The sequence below is a fragment of the Miniopterus natalensis genome, chromosome 8 (assembly GCF_054644295.1).
Source record: "Miniopterus natalensis isolate mMinNat1 chromosome 8, mMinNat1.hap1, whole genome shotgun sequence".
Taxonomy (NCBI): Eukaryota; Metazoa; Chordata; class Mammalia; order Chiroptera; family Miniopteridae; genus Miniopterus; species Miniopterus natalensis.
The window spans coordinates 39,353,321-39,374,926 of record NC_142088.1 but is presented as its reverse complement, the minus strand read 5'-3'; the positions used below and the strand labels follow the sequence as shown (position 1 = coordinate 39,374,926).

At 39.9% G+C, this 21,606-nt stretch overlaps 1 protein-coding gene across 3 annotated transcripts in view; it reads right to left on the bottom strand.

The window, feature by feature from the left end:
* Positions 1 to 21,606, bottom strand: part of CHN1 (chimerin 1) — a 126,487-nt gene that overhangs the window by 6,002 nt on the left and 98,879 nt on the right. For all 3 annotated transcript variants that reach the window (XM_087819757.1, XM_087819758.1, XM_016206579.2), the window contains 3 exons: positions 11,892 to 11,976; positions 3,305 to 3,478; positions 2,494 to 2,571 (listed from right to left, as the gene is read on the bottom strand). In XM_087819757.1, coding sequence (XP_087675883.1) covers positions 2,494 to 2,571; positions 3,305 to 3,478; positions 11,892 to 11,976 — 337 coding nt within the window. The remainder of the gene's footprint in view (positions 1 to 2,493; positions 2,572 to 3,304; positions 3,479 to 11,891; positions 11,977 to 21,606) is intronic.

Here is a 21,606-nt window from a genome sequence, read left to right as displayed (position 1 = left end):
ACCATTCAGATAATTCTTTCTATGGTAAAATATTTTGTTCATTACATCTCAGTCCACTCTCCTTCTGAGCCACAGTACCTTTTAGTGTCTTGACAAGGTCAGCCTCAGGGCCTCTGCACAGACTGCTCTGTTGTCAGGGCCTTTATATATCCTGGTCTTTGTTACAACCAATATACAGCCAGCTCCTATTCATCCTTTGAACTCTAGCATAGATGCATAAATATTTCTTCTTTGGGAAAGCCTGTTATGATCTCCAGCATCCTCCCCACCTCCAACCCTAACAGGCTAGGTTAAGTTCCCCAGTTAGTAATATTTTTCTTTATAGCATCTATTAAAATAAAATCAGTAACCATTGTGTGATTATTTAATGTGAGCAGTCCATGAGTTCAAGGACCAAGTAAGTATACATGGTTAATTGCTGTATCTAAAGTAAAGAACACAGCAGCTGTAACATAAATGTTTCTGAGTTAATGAATCATTGGAGAGTAGATTTTAAAAAGCTAGGAGCCAGGTCCTGGCCAGCATGGCTCAGTGGTTAGAGCACTGGCCTGTGCACCGGAGGGTCACAGGTTCCATTCCCAGTCAAGGGCACGTCGTACCTGGGCTGCAGGTTTGATCCTGGCCCTGGTCAGGGCTCATGCAGGAGGCAACCAATCGATGTGTATCTCTCACATCAATGTTTCGCTCCCTCTCCCTCCTCCTCCTCCTCCCTTCCAACCTCTCAAAAAATCAATGGAAAAAATATTCTTGGGTGAGGGTTAACAAAATAAAGAAAATAAAAAATAAAAAAGCTAGGAGACTAAACTATTAACACTCTGGGACTTGCTAGGCATATTATTCTTAAACTGATTCGTTTAAAACCTGCTTTTTGAAAAGAATCTTATATATTCTCTTCTATGTACTTTGAAGTAATATAAATGCGTTCTGTAATTTGATTTCTAGATACTACATTCTAAGTAGGGCTCTGATGCAGCAGCACAGACTGTAATGTCCTTTGTCCCCTGACTGCTTTATTACTTTCGGCCCCTGACTCTTCAGACTGGGGCTCTCCGGGGGGGGAGGCTCAAGGGTTTTTACTTGCTCTAACCTTCCCAGGGGCCTCTCACTGTACCGGGTACATAAATATTTGCCGTTCTGCCCGGATACAACGTGGCAAGGCTCTAATGACACATGCTGACCTTGGAGTAGTGTTCCATTCAGTGACTATCTCCTGAGTGAGCGAAGATTTTCCAAATTCTGCCTTTTTACTTTGACACTAGAATTGAATGAGTTCATGCTAGCATTCTATGGAGCCTGCCTTTTTTCCCCATGGATCTCATTATTTCAAGGTTAATAAGCCTCCCAGAAGTGATCACCTGGATCCAAGGGTTGGCTATATGGAGCCAAGGTAAGCTCTTCAAGATTTTTCAAATCTATTATTAGTGTTTTCAGGGTGCAAAAAGATTGTCTTGTATTTTTAATGAGAAAACTGCTGCCACTTAGTTGCTTTCTGGGCCCCATGGACACATTCAGTTTCTTTGTCAGTGTGAGTTGTTTGGGAGAACCCTGGCCAGTGACTGGGAATGGACATGCTCAGTTGCTACCTTCTGGAGGGAAACAAAAAGCCTCTTTAACCTTCATTTAGGCATTGATTCCGGACTATTCTTGATGCTTATTTGGATTTAATATACCATTACCTCCTCTCAACATCTTTGATTTTATCAAATACTTGGGCTGGCCTAGATGTCCTATCAGGTTGGTAATAATAATTTATTTTTGTCGTCTGCCTCTGTTGGCCTTACGAGCTTTGTGATGGCAGTGGAGTGTAATGGAACTAGAAATATATACTTGCAAAACACAGAGGATCTTTCTGTTTCATTTCCTGCATTCAAGGTGACAGGTCTTCTTTGGTACCACCTTATTCCAGTACTTAAAGACAAAACGGAGAACCACAGGGACAAATCTAAACTTAGTGTTAAAGACAATAAGCCCACTGAGCTCTCCTTTGGCTGGGCCCCTCCTCCCACAGCAGGATGGGTCCTGTGCCAGAAGGTCCTCAGCTCCTCAGCTTCTAGTCCCAACACAAGAGTCAGGACCTGGGTCTCCACTCAGTCAAAGGTGGTGATAAGGGTGCATGGACGACAGGCAGTTAGATGGGTCACTCAAACCTGGCAAATCTGAGATCTGCAATGACTCAGAGCCCCCTACTCCCATTTCCTCTGTTTTTTTTGTAAACTGAATTGCTCTGCATATATTTTGGTTAACACAGACCAGCCTTGGATATTCAAATATAGGTACAATAGTTAAATTTTATGCTTCTTTCTCACCTTGAAATTTAACAGTTTAATACTTACAACTGATAAAATAATTTAAAAAAGCATAAGCTAAGTCTTTTTATTTGGTACAACAGGCATCAATAGTTTAGAAAAATAATGCAAATAATAACATAAGGCGCTGTGCCTTTTCGGCAAAGAGTATAACTGCCCTGAGTTAAGGACATGCTAAAGAACATACCTCTGTCAAAAGCCATCTTGACGTCTTCAATGAGGTCACTAAATCCTGACACTCGGTACAGTCCTTCAGAATTAAGACCTGCAAAAATAAAGCAAGGGGCTAATTAGTCTCCTCGGAATTGTGCCTTTTCTTCAACTTTTAACTTCTTGCCATACTTCAGACTGGGGAAGTAACGTGTCAGAAAGAATGACAAATTATACATGTTTAGAAACCTCTTCACACTTTTCTCCTAAAATAAACCATTTCACTCACAGTTCTTTAACTCTGACCTGCTGCCACCTGGATATTTGTGAGCTGGCTCATCATTTTGTCTAATTAGATCGAAGATGTTAAGTCTTAAGGGAAATAATTCATCACCCCAATTATACCATAAATTCTTTTACATAACAGAAGACTGAGGTAAACTATATTAATAGTCCTGTAGCAATTTTTCCCTAGGGTGCAGCTCTGGTTTTTGGCCTAGGATAGTTTTAATAGAGCATCACACCCTTGCTTCTTAGAACCAAGAAAAAAATATAAAAATGGAAAAATGAATTGGTATCTACATGTCAACGTTTAAACATTTATGGAAACATCCCCATAAATATACTTTTACGCATACTTCCTATAACTGGTTAAATGTACCTAAATGTACCTAGAAATCGAGCTCTTTCATTATTTGTTAAATTAACTCATTTCAAACTTTCAGATCATTTGCCATCTGAAATTATTTCCTCTAAACTTTCAAAGACAACTGGGTTGTGCACTGAGGACACAAACAGCACCCGGACACGCACTCGTGAGCGGCGCTCTGAGCGCACTGGCGCCTCACCTCTGGACTCGATCTCCCTGATGCACATGTCCACCACCATCGGCCGCTTGGTGATGTGGGCTTTCACCAGGGTGGTGAGGTCACAGCTATACACCTTCTTGACATGTTTCAAGTCTGGCTTACAGTCATTTGGGACCATCTTGGAACACTGCTTATGAACATTCAAACCACAATCTAAAACGAGAATGAAGAAAGAAAAAATTCATGATTGTTTTAGAGTTTTGAGCAATCTGGACTTTTTATTTTAGCAAAAGACACTCCAGCTTGAATTAGGTTTAAAAGGGGACGAGCTTCCAGCAGCTCCTATTCTTCCCATCTCTTCTTCTGCAAAATTTTTTCGGTTTTGAGTCGAAAGAACAAACTTCTAGCTTAGGCTTCATCATTTACTTCCTGCATGATCTCAGGAAAATAACCACCCAAACCAAAACAAACCAAATTAACAAGTGCTTAATTAAATGTCTACAAAACGTAATATTATGCCAATCAGCCAACTAAAATTTTATCTATTTATTTAAAGTTACATAAAAATATACTTAATGTGGGATATAAATGCATTTTAATAGCTAAAAATAGATCTAGTTATTTGTTACTATTATCTCCAGCTCACTAATGCCAAACACTATTCCAAGTGCTTTACATTTATTATTTCATTTAAACTCACAAAACTCTATGAAATGAGTACTATTATTCTCATTTTATAAACCTAACAAAACCAAGCATATGAGTGTTAAGTAATTTACCCAAGGTCGTGCGTTGACCAAGTAGGGAGCTGAGATTCAAGCCTACAGCGATTTTCAGGTCTGTGATTATAACACTTACACCATATTGCCTCTACTGAAATTATTCCTTTGCTTTGTAATTTTACTGGGTTATAACTTCTAAGATGCTAGAACCCAAATATTTTCTAGGTAATATTTATTTTCAACAAGAAATATGGAACAGAGAGGAATACAAATATTTCATTAAATTAGACTAAAGAGTGATAGACCATAGCTGAATAGTTTAAAATAAATGTCATCTTTATGTTTTCAAAACATAACCTGTGTGTTCTTAAGTTCATGAAAACTTGATGCTGACGTCTTGTAAATCTGATCCCAGTGGGGTATGCACAGTTTCTAACCAGGTCTTAATAAACCATTTAAGAAAACCACTGATATTCACACAATGCCGTGACAACTGTCTGTGGTCGTTGGCCAAGCTTCAGTTTTGCTTGCTGTTCTGGCAGAAAGGGGAGCATAACACTGACCTCACAGAACTGTTATGAGAATTAACAAACCAATGCACTCAAGGTGCTTTGCATATTATAAATGTTAGACAAATGCTGGTGATCTTCATTATTATGACTTTCAGTAACGCTGCAACCTAGTTATATACGGCAGTAACAATGAACAGAGACAAGGAAAATTAGCCAAGACATATAATGGAATTGTTCTTTCATTAAATATATAGACACTGCCAACTTCAAATAAGAACTTGAGGCCTGTGGTGACTCTAAGGGAGGAATTCACATGCACTGAGCACTTCCATGTGCAGAGGCCAGGTGCAGAGGGAAGCGGAGCCTGTGCACACGTGTGTAAGTGGACAGCACTGGAGATGGCTCGGCCAGTGCTAACAGTACCCAAACATTAACACTGCTAAAGAACAGCTGCTGCTTTGAACACATGAAGGCTTCCAGAGCAAAGAGCTTGATCTGTACCACCTGAAGAAACGATGCTACACCATTCTGCAGAGTTAAATAATGTCCTAATGAATACATAACTGAAACCCCAAATTCCTCTTCAGACCTATATTAGATACAGATAAGATTTCTGACTCAATCATAAGGCAAATCAATGGCAAAATGTCCACTTAAAGTTTCCCCTGAACACTTTAATGTTTTGTATAACTTCCGTAACTTAGAGTTAGATCTAGACTCTATTAGCTGAGCAATTTTGAATGTTATATATAATAGGAATAACAGTTATACAAAATAGGAACGGCAGTGCTTATCCATTATTAGATCAATTGTTCTCTATTAGGTTCGCCTAAGGCTTCAATATTAATGCATGTGAAGTGCTTCCACGTAAGTAAATCCTAAGTATTTACCGTGACTATGCTGTTATTTCTGAAACATTTGGAGAAGCCCCTCCTACGCGGTGTCCAGGGCTGTTGGATGGCGTTGTCATAACCAGCTTACGGTCAGAAGCCAAGCTGAACTCCAGGCCCATCCTGTTTGTCAAGTGCGAAGCCCAGGCCCTGAAAAGGACTTGGGTGCCTGGGGTTACGGACGCTTCCTCACCCACACTGTTCTTAAAACACTTCATTGGCATGAAAGGCTCTACCCAGACCACTGCTGCGCACCCACTGGGGAGGGGTAGCAATGTGGCTTTTTCATGGTGTTCATGTGGAGAACGGTAGGTAAGGCCACAAGATTTCTGTCCGACTAAACTGTGCTTTTCCCAGGGCTTTCGCTAGGATGAGCAGGCTTTCCTTGGGATTATTTTTTGTTTGTGCCTGTTGGCATTAATTGGTTGTGAGTGTCTCTAGTGCCCAGGCTGGAATACACAGGAGGTTAAGAAAACAAAACAAATCCCAAAACACCATGAGGCAACTCATGCCTGGGTTCCCTGAGTCCTGAAGTCTCTAGTCAGCCTGCCTTCTTTTCTCTAACTTTCAGAGCCCTCTAATAGTTGATATATATATTTTGTCCAGGGAATTTTGTTGTTATTATTATTATTATTAAACATATCTTTATTGATTTCAGAGAGAGGAAAGAAGGGGAAGAGAGAGAGAGAGAAACATCAATGATGAGAGTCACTGATTGGCTGTCTAGCTCGCAACCTGGGCATGTGCCCTGACCGGGAATTGAACCCTGATCTCCTGGATCCTAGGTCAATGCTCAACCACTGAGCCACGCCCGGGCTGTTGTTATTATTGCAAGGGGAAAAAACAAACATATTTATTCATCATGTCCAGAAATGGACATAGTATTTTCAAAGTCAGCAGAGGTTCATAATCTAATAATGTTGATGTGCCTCACACTTTTAAAGTGTGTTCACAGAAGTCACAGATCCAGCTGGAAAGAGTTGTTGGGAACAACCTATCCAAGTGTCATTTCACAAAGACAATAAAGAGTTACTCAGCTACAAGCGGTGGAACTGAGCTTTAAGCTTGGCTTCCTGACTCCAGGCCTGTGCTCTCCCCACCGAGTGATACGCCACTTTCACTGGCAGTGCACCATGTGCTCCGAGTTACTGCTTTCAGCATTGAAGGTGAACTTGCTGTTCTTAACTTCCTGTTCAAAAATGTATATTGTACCCATTATTTGTGTATATACTTGAGTTTAAAAGACACTGCTATATTTTACTATTTTATATATATGTATATATAAATGCCTGATTTGGCAAAGACTTTTAAAAAGCAGTGGTAAAACCTATCCAATATATTCTTGCTTTGTCATAGTCTTTTCCTTTGCATAAACTCTAAATGGAAATACAGTAGGAAGCAAAATAGTAAATTTTGATGCAGCCACATAATATCAAAACATCTGAATGGCACTAATGGTCTGATATTAATTTTTTTCCTTTGAATGTTTGAAGCTATCTCCCATTTTAAACATCAGCAGAGTCCCAAGATTTCTCTCCGGATGGGCTGCCCTTTTCCCAGGGCTTTAGCTAGGAAGAGTAAGCTTTTCCTGGGATTATTTTTTGCCAGTGCTTGTTGGCATTTATAGGTTGTTGGCTTTTCTGTTGCCCACACAATTCTTCTCTAATACCCCAATAATTTGTGACTCAGTGAAAACTGGATAAAGTAATGGCCAAGCTTAGATTTAGGTATTTAAGGGAGAGGAAAGAGGTTTTTAAACTAATATTCTTTCTTCCATTTGAATAAAATTAAACTATGAAATAATATATTGTGCTCAATTTTATAAATAAATGTCAAAGGCCAAATTTTGGCAGGATTGAATAAGAAGTCCTTCAGAAGACCAACAGATTGGGCAAGGTCATTGAAATAAAGCATCTTTATACCCTTAAGGTCACAGTGCAATATACCAGCTCTGAGCTTGTTCTGAAAATTGCTGCTTCAAGGACTAGCAGTATATCAGTATTTCAGTTTGCCATTAAGACTTTATTTGGTTTTCATACTTATTTATTGAAGTCATATAACTCTTATATAGTTCCATTTCTCCCAGGGAAGATCTATACTATAAATGAAAAAATAAGTCCATAAAAGATCATTTCATTTGTTGCATCTTTTGGTTTGGTAGGTTATTTTTATGTTACAATTAAACCACATTTCCCCCTCCCAATTATTCAAGTTAATAAGCATAAAATAAACATATGAAAGGAAGAATAAAAAATTCAAATCACATTTTATTTTGTCCTTTATTAATAAACTATTGGTATTGCTTAGACTACTAACTTTAGGTTACTGAGATTTTCTAGGGCTTGATTTCTCTAAAAAATATAATTTCTGCTTTATACCTAGCAAGCACAGAATTCTGCTTTTTGAAATAAACAGCTGATATTACTTACACTCTATTGATAGGATTAAAGGGTAATGTTAATGTGCTTTGAAAGTAAAGATAATATTCATTCTTTTCTATGAGTGTTCATATTTTAAATAATTGCAAATAAAAGTTCTATTTTTAAAGATATTTCTTAGTTGTCTTCCCCATCTACCCTCCATCCAGGAAAAATGGGAATAATCTATTTCTAATATGTATCAGAAGTCACATAAGAAGGATTAAGACAAATACCTCGTTCTTTGCGATATTTATGAAATTACTACTTTTAATTGAAAGGGGCTACATAAAAGTTTTAAGCAAGTCCAGCCATTTTCTTTTGAGCTTACAGAACAAATATAATTTTTTAGGTACAGTTAATCAGAGCAATAGTTACAATAAACGACATTACTTCCCCTCCTTTCTTTTACCTAGAAGTTCAATGCTTGTCTATTTGAAGCAATAAAACATTTTATTATTAGGAAAAAACAGCTGTTATTGTCTTTTGGGGGCTGGTAGTAATGATAATACACTGAAAAAATGAAGTCAATTTAATAAATAACCAATACTAAGTTGATATGTCTGATTTACAACAAAATTATCTAGCTAATTTCTTAGAATATTCTGGTGAGGCTGCAATGAAAGCAATTCAGGAATGCTTTCATAGTCTTTTTGGTGGCAGGGATGTTTGGCCATCTCAATGATTATATAATAATAGATTACTTTAACCTATGAGCGTGCATTTCATAAAGAAGGGAAAAGTGGTTTGGGAAACTATCTGAGCAATGACGATCCTCTGAACTTTACTTCTAAAGGCTACCTATTTCATCATAAATATTTGAGGAGGAGGAGCACCACTCCCAAGCTGCAGTGAGATGCTCTCCTGTAACATCATTTTACTCACTATAAAGAATGTAAGGGACACGGCAGAGGAGAGTTTAACACCTGCTGCGGAACCCTGTGCTGAGGGGCTTTGAAAAGATCGTGTCTGTAATGGCCGGTGTTCTCTTGATTCCCCTGCTGCCCCTCACTTGTCCCCGCCGGCTGTGCAGCGCGTAGCAGCAAGTCTGGAGTTTTGATAGTTGACCGGCTATTAGGGGGATTCAGTCTGGTTCCTACGGCAACTTTGCCAGTCCAGTGACTGCAACACCACCCAACATTTTATTTAATGTTAAAAAAAAGGGGGGGGGTTGATGGGATACAAAATTGCTGCTTTTGGCCAACACTCCTTTAAAAATTCCTGACAAGCTCTGCCTTGGTGGATTTTGAAAAAAGAAACCAGAACAAAGCAAGCTGTCTTAGGGATCAAAGGCAGATAAACACATCTCTTTTCTGACAGGCAGTAAGCCTGCCATTTTTCTTTGGAAGTAGTATCTTTAATATTCAGTAGCCAGTGCATTAGTTTCCTGTTGCTGCTGTAACAAATTACCACAAATTTAGTGGCTTAAAACAACATGGGTTTTATCATCTTACAGTTCTGGAGGTCAGAAGTCCAAAATCAGTTTCACTGGGCTGAAAGCAAGTTGTTGGAGGGCTTGTGTTCCTTCTGGAAGCTCCAGGGGAGAATCTGTTTCTTTCCTTTGCTTTTTCCAGATTCTAGAGGCTGCCTGCATTCCTTGGCTGGTGGCCTTCTTCTCCCATCTTTAGAGCCAGAGGCATAGCTCATCTCTCTTTTCTGACCTCTGCTTCTGTCCTTCCATCTTTTCTCTGACTCTGCCTCTCTACTTCTCTCCTATAATGACCTTCATGATAGTGATTACACCGGGCCCACCTGACAATCCTGAGACTCTCCCATCTCAAAATCCTTAACTTCATCACAGAGTCCCTTTTGCCACAAAAAATAACATATTCACAGGTTCCAAGGATTAGGATATAGAAATCTTTGGGGAGCCATTGTTCAGCCTACCAGTTCTCTTTCTCTCTCTGTCTCTCTTTCTAACGCCTTAATTCTTTGCATTCTGTATGAGATAAAGTGGATGGCTCAAAGGTCAGGATGAGCCACTTCATATCTGAGAATCCCACTGTCAATCCAAATGTAATTAGTTGCCATAAAAAACAGAACTAATTGAAATCCCAACCTTCCACATTTTAAAAAACGAGCTGACTTGTTCTTATATTACACATCAATACGGTTCAAATCACACAGAATGATGCTTTTAAGGACAAGATGTAACATAAAATGAAAAATCTCAAGGCTTTTCTTTCAGTCCCTGCCCTTTGCTCATACCAAGAGGTGAGGGCTATTAATGCAGGTGGCTGGGGATGGACTGAGTCATTTTCTCTCTCCTTTTCTTCGTATTATGACTATCATAAGTGTCCCAAGCATTTCTTTCAAACATGATTTGGGAATGTAGCATATTGCTAAAGATTATTCAGATGTGTTGTACCTGTTCTCATAAGCTGACTCAGAATTCTTTTGCAGTGGCCTTCACTCTTTCAAAAAGTAAACGATACACACTCTAGTAAAAGGAAAGCTTTTAAATTAGTTACAATCTTAAAGTGTTTAAGAAACCGCTGCAGAGTCTCAGCTGGTCAAGACTGTGTCATAAGGGCAACCCAGGCTTATTGAGCCCATCACTCCTTAAGCAGGTAGAAAGAATATTCCATTTGCCTTTGAAAAACCACAACAATGTTGATGGTCTAACACCATCACTTCATCAACACTTTACGTTCCACTGTGTTCCCATTGCAGGTTCAAAAGCTCACAAACAGCTTTCCCAGTGACCGTTCCTCATCCTGACTCTGGGTAGCCACCGGCCAGAATGATAACATTGTTTTTCTTGACTCGCTGAGCAGAGACTTGCAATGGGGCTGTTGTCCCTCTAGGACAACGGAGGAGTTAGACTGGACCTGAGCTGAGGCTCTCCTTAGAGGACACCTCTGCACAGGTCAAAGTCAACACGTGGACCTCCCTGCAGCAGGCCCTTGAATGGATTTGGCTAGTGATGTGTGCCTGGAACTTCACTGTGCCTTAATACTACAGGAATAAGAACTGAAAGAAGGGTGATTTGGAACATTTACATGCAATGCATATCACACCTTGTTGTTTAACGAAAATGCAATTTAGAAATAAGAAGAATCAGACCCTAGGAGTTTCTACATATAATGGAAAACAAAAGATTCCATTAAAAATCATGCTACAAAAGAAATGTGGGTTTTTACAGTGACAGATTTGACAGAATTACTATAGTTGCCATCTTGAAATACTTTATTCTTAGTATACATTTTTAATGTTAATCTTCATGCTAAACGACATGTAAGAAGGCATTTTTCAGTTTTACAATTTAAATAGCAGAAAGAAACTTCTATGTGCAAACACTATGTATTTAAAATGTAAGTGGTTATCTTTAAGCTTATGCCAGAATTTAGAGTAGTTTGAATAAATGGCCAGTACTCTGTATAGTAGTTATAGACCAATGAATTTCATGTGATGTGAATAACTACTTATTTCACAAAGCATTTCAACAAATCCCTGAGTTGGTTATTTCTTTATGTGTAAATCTTCAAAGTTTCTAACTTTAAATCTAAAAATACTATGGTCATACTTTATAAAAAAGATCTGGCATATTCAAAATTTCAAAGTGTCACAAATAAAATACTAGTGACTAAGTGGTTTTTTTCAGATTTGGTAACCCTCTTTGAAGATAAATTCACAGATTTTTAAAGCTTCATCTCCATTTCACAAAAATTTAGCAATGACAATCCAGCTTAAAAAGTTATCTTTAAAATTCAGTTTCCAAGGCAACAATCATAGGTTCCTGTATACTGCTTTTTAAAAAAAATCATTTTTATAAATTTAGTTCCTGCAACATCAAAGTCAACAGTTAAATATAACTGCCTTACTTTTATCTCCTTTTATCAGGCTTTTTGAACAAGCTGACTTCTCTCTTCCTAATGGACTAACACCAGATCCCTAGTCTGCTGTTCATTAAGTACAAGGTTAAGGGCAGATAAAACATCAATTTCCAAAGTGGTGGCCTAAAAATACAGACTACTGCATGTGTGTGAAGAGCAAGCCAGGACCCAGCCCAGTGTGCATAACAGCAAATCTCCTTAAGCCTACTTCACAGCTTACTCAATGCAGTGAGAGGGAAGAGCTCTTACCTGCACATTTCACTCCCTGAGCAATGAGACCCCACATGAAGTTGGCACAGTACTCACACCAGTGTGGCCCTCTGAACGTATGGACCTGAAAAAGAGTAGTGACAAAGTGGCCAGAGGGAAATGCACGGGTGAGAAGGTTGTTTCCCTTCAAGTGCTAATACACATATGAGTCAGTTAGTCCTGAAGAGGTATGTTACGGTTACGTTCGGCAAAACCTTAATTGAGTCGAACTGACAAGCAGTTAAAATTGCTTAGAGTTTGATTTCCTCTGTTTTAGAAATGGTGGTAAATCAAACCAATATTCTGCAATTTACTTTTGAAAATAACTCCTACGCTGGAGTTTTGCAACTTTCCCTTTAGCTGTACACAGCCTCACCTGTGTGCTATACAAGCACTGGCATTTTCTGAGCTCTGTGGCATGAAGAGGGGGAGGGGCAGGTAGAGCACGTGAAGGATTTTGCTGGATGATCCACCTTCTGTCGTCTGTGACCACTGTCGGCCACAGAGGTTGAAGGTGATACTTAGTGACTGGTCACAACTGAATCATCAAAAAGGGCCAATTTCTGCTCAAAACTATTTGATGCTTATAATGTCAGCAAAGAGCATGAGTATATTTTAGAAACCACAGTTAGCAGGAACCCTGATTAGCACAGGAATTAGTAATCGGTCCAGCTCGTAAAGGTTACACTGCATTTGACTCCTTTGTCCCCAAGGAAGGAACCCGAAGAAGAAAGGGTCCCAGAGCTAAGATACCTATAGACTTTTATGTACAGGGAAGGAAAAGCATTCTACCTGAGCTCAGGTCAAAAGTACTGGTAACACAGGAAAGTAATGAATCCAAACCCCAAACATTAGAGTAGGAAAAAAATTAATATTCCAAGATTTCTGAGCAAATACTGGCTGAAAATGCACTCCAGAACTAAGTAAAAAGACAAGAGAGAGGGAACAGGAAGCCACTGAGCTGTATCAAATTACATTTACTTGAGATAATTTCTTATATATATGATTTCCTCCTGCAGAAAACAGTAATACAAGAGAGTATCAGAGTGTGACGATTTGATTCCAACATAAATATCTGTTGAAACAGTCATTGCAAATAATGAAATTCACAGCTAAAATTGTCATTTTTACTACTGTTCTATTTATGTATAAAATAGGTCTTAGAAACCAAGGAAATTATTTTTAAGAGATATATAATTTTATTTATATGAAACTCATTTCGTCAAACTTAAGATGCTACCGAATATAAGACACTAAACGTAAGACACATAGAGGCAAAACTAGGTTTACAGCAATTAATAAATAATACAAGAATAAACTGTTTCAAGTACTTGCAACTGCAAAGCTACTTTTGCCCCACCCTGTATATTCCATTTTGAAAAACCATGCCAATTAAATTATGACAAGCCACTGACTGTAAGATAAATGCCAATTTCAGAGACGTTAAAAGGAAACAAGAGTACGTATTAGAATGAATGGAACATGGTGTATCAGAATTCAAACTACTACTATTAGAAAAATATCCATGTACGGCTGTATTGGGTAACTCTGGTTATTGTCACGTGAGCATACTAAATGTCGTGCTGATTTTGGAAAGAAGGCCATAATCCCGATTATGTCTTTTATGGAAAAGCATCAGAAATGCAGACACAGTTGCCTCTGGATTGCTAACAATGTTCAGAGTCTGTAAACTGAAAGTATGCCCTGGAGTTCCTGAAGCAGAGCCCAAGATCAACATGCAGCTAGACCGTGATGTCTCTGTGGTGGCCCGTGTTCCTGAGAGAATGACACTGGATAAACTATGCACTCCTTCTTCGCTCTGAGGAGAGTGAGTGACAGGCAGCAGTGACTCACAAAAAAGGGGAAAGAGTGACATACACGAACAGCTACAGAACGGTGAAGTTATTTTTAGGGAGTCTCCAGGATACAAACTGGCCACTAGGTTGCTGGACTTCAGGACAGTCCAGTCTCACTTAACTTGGTACAGTTAATAAAAAGCGACTGAAGTGTGGAAGAGGTCCCAGTTTTGTAGGTGCCAGTCTTTTCATGTCAAAGGGTCTTCATGTTACACTAGGAGCACAGAAGTAGAGTAGGTCATGTGAAATTACTTTATAAAGGGTTCTTGCAAATAGCACCTAGTATTGAGATGCTATAATAGAACTAATTATCTTCCTTGCCTTCACAAAAGTAGTAGTGAATGTGGCGTTTTGCAAATCTTGGGACATTTCTTCATATTACACATGCTGAAGAAAGGGGTTAGCTGTCCAAGCAGACCCAATGTTCTCTAATTAAAGGATCACACAGTTATCTCAGAAAGCGATCTTTAGGAAATTATTTACATATTTCCTTTGTGGACAGCTTTTAATAAAGGCATCCTGAGCCATTTGGGGCTGGTTTTTGTTGTTTTTAATTTTGCCTTGTTTTTTTTAAGCCGTTTGGAAAGTTGCTTATACAGCTCTCCAAGAAACTGTTCTAGGAATTGGCACCGAAATACCAGAAGCTTATAAAACTTCTATTTGTATAACAGGGTTTACCTGAATTCCCTTTCAAATTTTTATATCTAAAATTTATATTTCTTAAATTTTGTTTTGTGACCTCTATGGCTCTACAACTCTGGATTGCATTTGTAAAAAACTGAGTTTTGCGGCCTTTTTCTCCTTTTTATTCCCCTAGAGGTCATAAAAACAGACTTTGTTCATTAATTATTTTTATTATTCATAAACACTTATTAAGTGATGACATATACAAAGATAAAAAGGATACTGGCCAAGGAATGCACTGTAGGTCGCTCCCATTAAATACACTGTGAAAATGCTCCACGGAGAGCGTCTGCCAAGTGTGAGGGCAGCTGGGGGAGGGGCCCTGCCCAGGCCTCAGGGATGAGCGGGGCCAGGCAGGTGGCCCACAGGGTGTGCGTGTGCAGGGCGCATAGGACAGGCTGTAACAAGGAAATCCAAGGCAGGGTGGGGGCATGACAGGCACGGCCGGCGAGAGGCAGGCGGGGCCTCTCCATGCTACCAGGGCACACTGTCTACTGAGCGATGTGAGGCCGCTGAGGATTTTTAAGGAGAGTGACACATTGATGGAGAAGGCTGGAAGCAGACAGACTAGGTAGGATGCTATGGCAGTGGTCCAGGCAACAGATGACATGGTCTGAACTAGGCAGTGGTGAAGAGAAAGGGATAACTCTGGTTCCTGAGGCTGCGGAATCAGCAAGGTCTGCAGATGGGAAGCACCCGGGCTAACTGCTGGGTTTCAGGCTTGGTGACTGCAGGATGACATTAGCATAAGGAACAAAGCAGAGGAATAGGTTTGGGAGGAAAACAATGGGAGAGAAGGGAATGGCTAATTGAAATTTTTTGGGAAAGAGGGAACTCACTCATGGAGTACGGTTTCTGAAGGCGGCAAATGGAGATGGGATCCAGGGTAGAGGGATAAGCTCTGAGGCAGAGGAAAGTTAGCTCTGCCCTTCTCTGAGCTAGAAAGAGTAAGCGGGAGGAGGGGGGCTGTGCAGGAGTGCTGGGGCCTGGAGGCCAGGGAGCTAAGAACTCCTAGCCTGTAGTCTCCGTACCTTAGGACATCAGTTTGGGTACTAAGCAAATGAGGAGTTTGGGCAAAGTGGGGAATAGGAACTGGAATGTGCCAGAAATTCAGAGAAAGGCTGTTGGACTTGGAAGCAGGTTTCTTTCCTGAATGGCACCAAGTCATACTGTAAAAGTGTCAAGTGCATTAAAGGAAAATGACAGATCCTTTTTTTAAAAGGGTGATTGTGCTAAATTTGAGCTTTAAATGTTTTACTCTGCATGCAGTTTTACATAACCAGTGATGTTTATATCATGTATTTTACCAACTCAGAAAAAGATATCTTAAAAAATCAACTGGACAAATTATACAATGTAGAACAGCTCTTCGCTTGTACTGCTGTCTAGCACGATGCCAACAGGATGCTATTCCTGCAGACAAGGCTCTAGGACACTGCCACCTGCCGAAAACTTTGTTGACTCTTCATGGTTGTATTCTGATTACCTGTCTTAAAATGACTAAATCAGAATGTAACGGGCATTCAAAATATAATAAAAGATCAGAAGTTGCACCTTCGGGATTCTTTCTGCTTAGGAGGATGCTAAGAAAGAACCAGGGTGGCATCTGGGAGAAAGGGGGTCTGGAGTGGTCTCGAGGGGTCCAGGGGCTCAGGCCAAAGCCTTTGATTATAAGAGGGAGACTTTTGCTTGGATGCCCCGTAATGCAATAGACAGCCCTTAGTGATCTGCAGCTGGTCAGCATTCAGGGAATCAAATTATTGATGTCGTCACAACAGACACAACCAACAGACACTCATTGAGTGATATTTTCCATGTGTCATTTATAATAGGGTTTTTATTCTAAATGGCCCCAGACATGTGTTCTCATGAGTTCTTAGTTTTCCTGTCTCTTCCTCTCCAAGGCTGTCAGCTCTTTCCCCTCCTTCCTCAGCCCCTTCTCTCTTTTCCAGTTGTGGATTCTTAGATGTGAATGACAATATCTGTAAGAGAACTTGGCTAGCACTGGACGTAAATCAAGAAAATGTGTCATCTGTATTCCTCTTGAAGGCTTTTTTTAAAAAAACTTAATTTTTATTGTTGACACTATTAGAGATGCCCCCCCATTTTCCCGTCTGCCCACCTCCCCCCAGCTCCCGCCCCCCCTTCCCTCTGGCCATCACCACACTGCTGTCTGCGGCTATGGGTTACGTATACATGTTCTTTGGCTAATCCCTTCACCTTCTTTCATCCTGTCCCCTTACCACCTCCCCTCTAACAGCTGTCAGTCTCATGCCTCTGTTTCTGTTTTGTTCATCAATTTGTTGATTAGATTCAACATATAAGTGAGATCTTATTTTAAACAAAGAAAACCTTTTGGCTTCTTGCCTCTGTTTCTTATAGTTGAGGTTGATGGGCATAGTCTTGCAATGAATGAGGTGTTAGTGGCATCTTATTTTATTCTATAACATCCACTAGTCTTTGTTAATGTTTCTCACAAGGAGGAGCTGCCTCTGTTTACTGTATAGCCTTAATAAGATACACTGGCTTTACAAGGTGGAAAACATTGATTCCTTTAGAAACACCACCACTTCTTCCTTAGAGTTGTTCAAAGGAATCACTTGGTCAATTTACTAAAAAAAGATTTCTTTGGGGAGGGTGTTTGGATAAGATCCAAAAATACAATCAGCTTCAGCATAAAACATTATCAGTGAGTTCAGGGATGCTTCTGAGCAAAGCAACCTTGTAAGTTGGCCACAGACATCTTTTCTAGGCCACCTCCAAAGGTTTTGGTGCATCTTGACAAATGAAAGTAACAGAGTACATGGCATGAATTAAACCTTCATGAACAAAGGGCATAGGAGCTGGTTTTAAAGCCCTCTTCTCCTCTGCAACTGGACTACTGAGGGGCCTGGGTGGCTCAGGCCAAGGGTGTGTGTCTCCTGGGTACTAACCTAAGTAAACAACGAAGCCATTCTCAACTGGACCTATTGTTATACCAACCAAAACCCTGGCTTCTGCTTCTCATAATGTTCCTGACATTCACATCTCCAGTCTGAATGTCAGCGATAGAGCCGAGAATGTATGCATGCCATGGAAAGAGAAAAAGAAATCAGCCCATCTTCATCACTCCTTCCAAGCCATATCACTACCTCTAGAAACAAGCATGAACACAAACAGCCGCAGAGACCGCCTGCATGCACAGCCTGCTGCAAATGCAAGCGAGGTCGGAGGTGACAGAACATTAGGGGAAGTGAAATTTTGCTGGGGAAGGTGGGATGACATTTCAGCTGCCGCTCTTCATTTGTGAGGCTCTGATGAGTCAGTTCTCCAGCACGGTATTGGGTGATGAAGGCAGAGAACAGATGATCAAAACCAAAACGAAAGAAATGTAGGTAGGCAGACAGGTGGGCAGGAAAGGCGTTTCCCCCTTTCTTCCATTTCTATCTTTAGGGCAACCAGAACGTACTCTTTTAAGCAGCCAATTTTAGTCTCACCAAGATGGCTTAATTTTGATCCAAAGGATTTGGAATTTAGAATTTTGATCCTAATTTTGTCACTTCAGTTAAAGTATTTTGATTATACTATTAAGCCATGAGAAGAGAATGCATAGCATTGGCTATGATCATTAGCAACAAATACAAAATTGTGTAGGAATTCTCTGAAACAGGTGGGGAGGGGGCACTTTTAAAATAGGAGTGTCTTTAGTATCAAGGCAATACCTCCTTGTTATTTAGTCAAATCTAGTCAGAACTACTAGTGGTCTTAATTCCTGAGGGAAAAGCTATTACAGTGCGGTTTGGATATGGTTAAGCCACAGGCACTGACATCCTGCTGGTCATTCCAACTCCTTCGGTCCTGATGGATGCAGGAAAGGCAGAAGGAAGGCACCAGGTACTTGCTGAAACAAGGCTTCAAGCAATGCTTGGAGCTGGTGAGTGCCAGGACTAGGAGGAGCAGCACACCCACGGGCCAACAGCAGTGAGAATGGGGGAGGCTCTGTGCTCAGAGGATGGGCGGCTGGAAGGGGGCCAGGTGCTAAGAGCTTCTACAACTAGAAGCTGCCCCCGCTCATTGCGCAGGGGGGTTCATGGGGGCTCTGTAAGGCACCGCCACACAAGTAGTTAACACAGTCAGAAGTGTCATTTTGAAAAAGATGACACATGACAGAAAATCAGCAATGTAATGTTTCAAGAGTGAGAAAACTGTTCAAAATCAAGGTAGAAGCCATAAAAGCCTGCTAGACATACATTGGTCGTACCACAAATAAATGATATTCCCTTAAACAGGGGAAATAACTACAGGAAAAAATGGATAGAACATGGTCAGACTATAACAAGACTAGCCTTACTTTGCTAGTAGGGCAACTACCTGGGCAACATAGTAATTTAGTTCTGGTCCCACATAAGTAACATTATAAAAAGGTTTTTTGATTGGTGTAAAAAACAGTACCTAAAGTAAACATGTAAAGAATACGTAATTATCAATTCCACTCAGACAACCCATTTATTGTAATTCTAGATTTAAATTTTCTCATAGCTTCCTTGAGGATATACCTATCCCCTCCTAACCTGCCCCCTCAAATCAACCCTATCCCTGTGAGGGAGAAATATCTCTAAAATGACAGCTGAGTGGCTGTGGTGCAGACATGTGAACTTGCTACAACACCCCGTTTCTGGTGCCAACGTTCTATTGTACATGCAAGAGTGGCCCCTGCCTAATGGGCCCTGCAGGTTACAGGTACAGAATTTAGTATACTTCCAGTCTCCCAACCACATATTTTATGCTATTGCTATCATACATTTTACTTGTAGAACTATAAAATATATCATTATTTTTGCTTAAAACAATTATCCTTTAATGGCACTAGAATGAAGAAAAAACAATTTTTACACTTACCCACATCTTCACCATTTCTGGTTTTTTTATTCTTTTGTATAGATCTAAATTTCCATCTGGTATTATTTTTCTCTGTCTAAAGAACTTCCTTTAATATTCTAGTAGTACAGGTCTCATGGTGATAGGTTTATAGCTTTTCTTTGTTTAAAAAACCAGTATTTTTACTTTGTTTTCATTATTAAAAGATATTTTTGCTGGATATAGAAATCTAGGTTGGTAGTTTTTTGTTGTTGACTACTTTAAAGATGTCACTCCATTGTTCTGCACAGTTTCTGATGAAAATTCTGCTATCATTATTTATCTGTATGTAATATGTATCCTCCTCTCCCCCACTTTTTAAAGGTATGTAGGAGTACCAGTGACAAAGGAAAATAATTTGTTTCTTCTGCTGACTTATTTTTCCTACACTGAAGTAATTTTTAAAGATGTTAATAAAGAAAACAAGTATAAAAGTAATTTCTCGTCTTTAAAAAATGGTACACTGTAGCCCTAGCCATTGTGGCTCAGTGGTTAGAGTGTCGTACTGAGGACTGAAGGGTCCCGGTCTGATTCTGGCCAAGGGCACGGACCTCGGTTGCAGGCTCAATCCCGACCTGGTGGGGGCAAGTGCGGGAGGCAACCAGGCGATATGTCTCTCTCACATCGATGTTTCTCTCTCTGTCTCTCCCTTCCACTCTCTCTGAAAAGCAACAGAGAAAGTATCCTCAGGTAAGGATAAAAAAAAAAAAAAAATTGTACACAGTATTCTTGTGTGTGTGTACGCATATTTAATATCCTATAAAACTATAAATCCATTAAGAAGCTGAAATGTGAAAATAAAATTCAAGAGAAACCTGACACATGCTTAATTTCTAGATCCTAGAAAACGTCTTCTGTACACTTTGTTACCATACGCGAGGGATGAGCAACTTCACTTTTCAGGCTGAGGCAAAGTACCACTTTAGGAAGAACACTTTTTCCCCCATATCCTGGTTTCCCTCTGTCTCTCTGTGGCTGCTCTCACAATTTTCTCTTTAGCACTAGTTTTTAACAATTTGATTATGTACCATGGTGTTGTGTTCTTCATATTTTTTCTATTTGAAGTTCACTGCACTTCTTGTATCTGTGGTTTTCAGCAAATTTACAAAATTTTGGTCATTATACAATCATGCACCTCATAAAGACATTTCTATCAATGACGAACTGTGTAGAAGACGGTGGTCCTATAAGATTATAATGGACTATAAGCAAAAGTTTGTTTTCAATATTGAAAAAAAGGCTGAACCCAACTACAGTGTTCCATTTACTGCTAGCTTGGGGTGCTTTAAATACATGAGGCAGCTCAGCGTTACTGTGCACCTGCCTTGCCCCTGCCTATGCGTGTGCACATCAGCACACACTTGTGCTCACAAACTCTCTTTTCTCAGTTTCTCTTTGTCTCTCTTGACTCCCAGCCCTGTTCCTCCCTTTCCCTCTCTCTTTTACCTCTCCAGGTCTCTTTTGATCTCTGCTCTCCCTTCCTCTTTCCCTCCTCCTGACATCTACTCTCCAAAGGCAGTTCCCTCCACAGCCCTCCCCCTGACTCCCCAATGTGTGAACACACACTCTCTTTTATATACTGTATTTTTACTGTACCTTTTCTATGTTTAGATGTATTTAGATACACAAAAATTATTATTCTGTTACAATTGCCTAAGGTATCCAGTACAGTAACATGCTGTACAGGTTTGTAGCCTTAGGAGCAATAAGCTATATATACCATAGAGTGTAGGTGTGTAGTAGGCTATACCATCTAGGTACATGTAAATGCACTCTGTGATACTTGCACAAAAATGAAATTGCCTAATGATGCATTTCTCAGAATGTATCCCCATTGTTAAGCGAACCATGACTGTACCTTCAAATAATTGTTCTGTCCCCTGGCCCCCCATCACTGTTCCTTTTGACTCCAATTACACTTAAGTTTGATTGCTTGATATTGTCCCACTGATCACTGATGCTGTGCTCTTTTTTAAAAAATTCTTTCTGTCCTTCATTTTGGATATTTGCTATTGCCATGTCTGCCACCTCACTAATCTTTTTTTCTGTGGTGCCTAACATGCTGTTAGTAAGACCCAGTGTATTTTTCATTTTATGTGTATTTTTCATCTCTGGCGATTTCATCTGCATCATTTTAAATAGCTTCTATTTCTTTCCTCACTGCCGCCTTTGGTCTACTGCTAATTTAGTCATGCTACTAAGATGCCCCTCTAAGACCTCTAAACAATGCCTCATGTATTACCATGTCTTTCCACTCCTACTGGTGGGAAAACTATTCT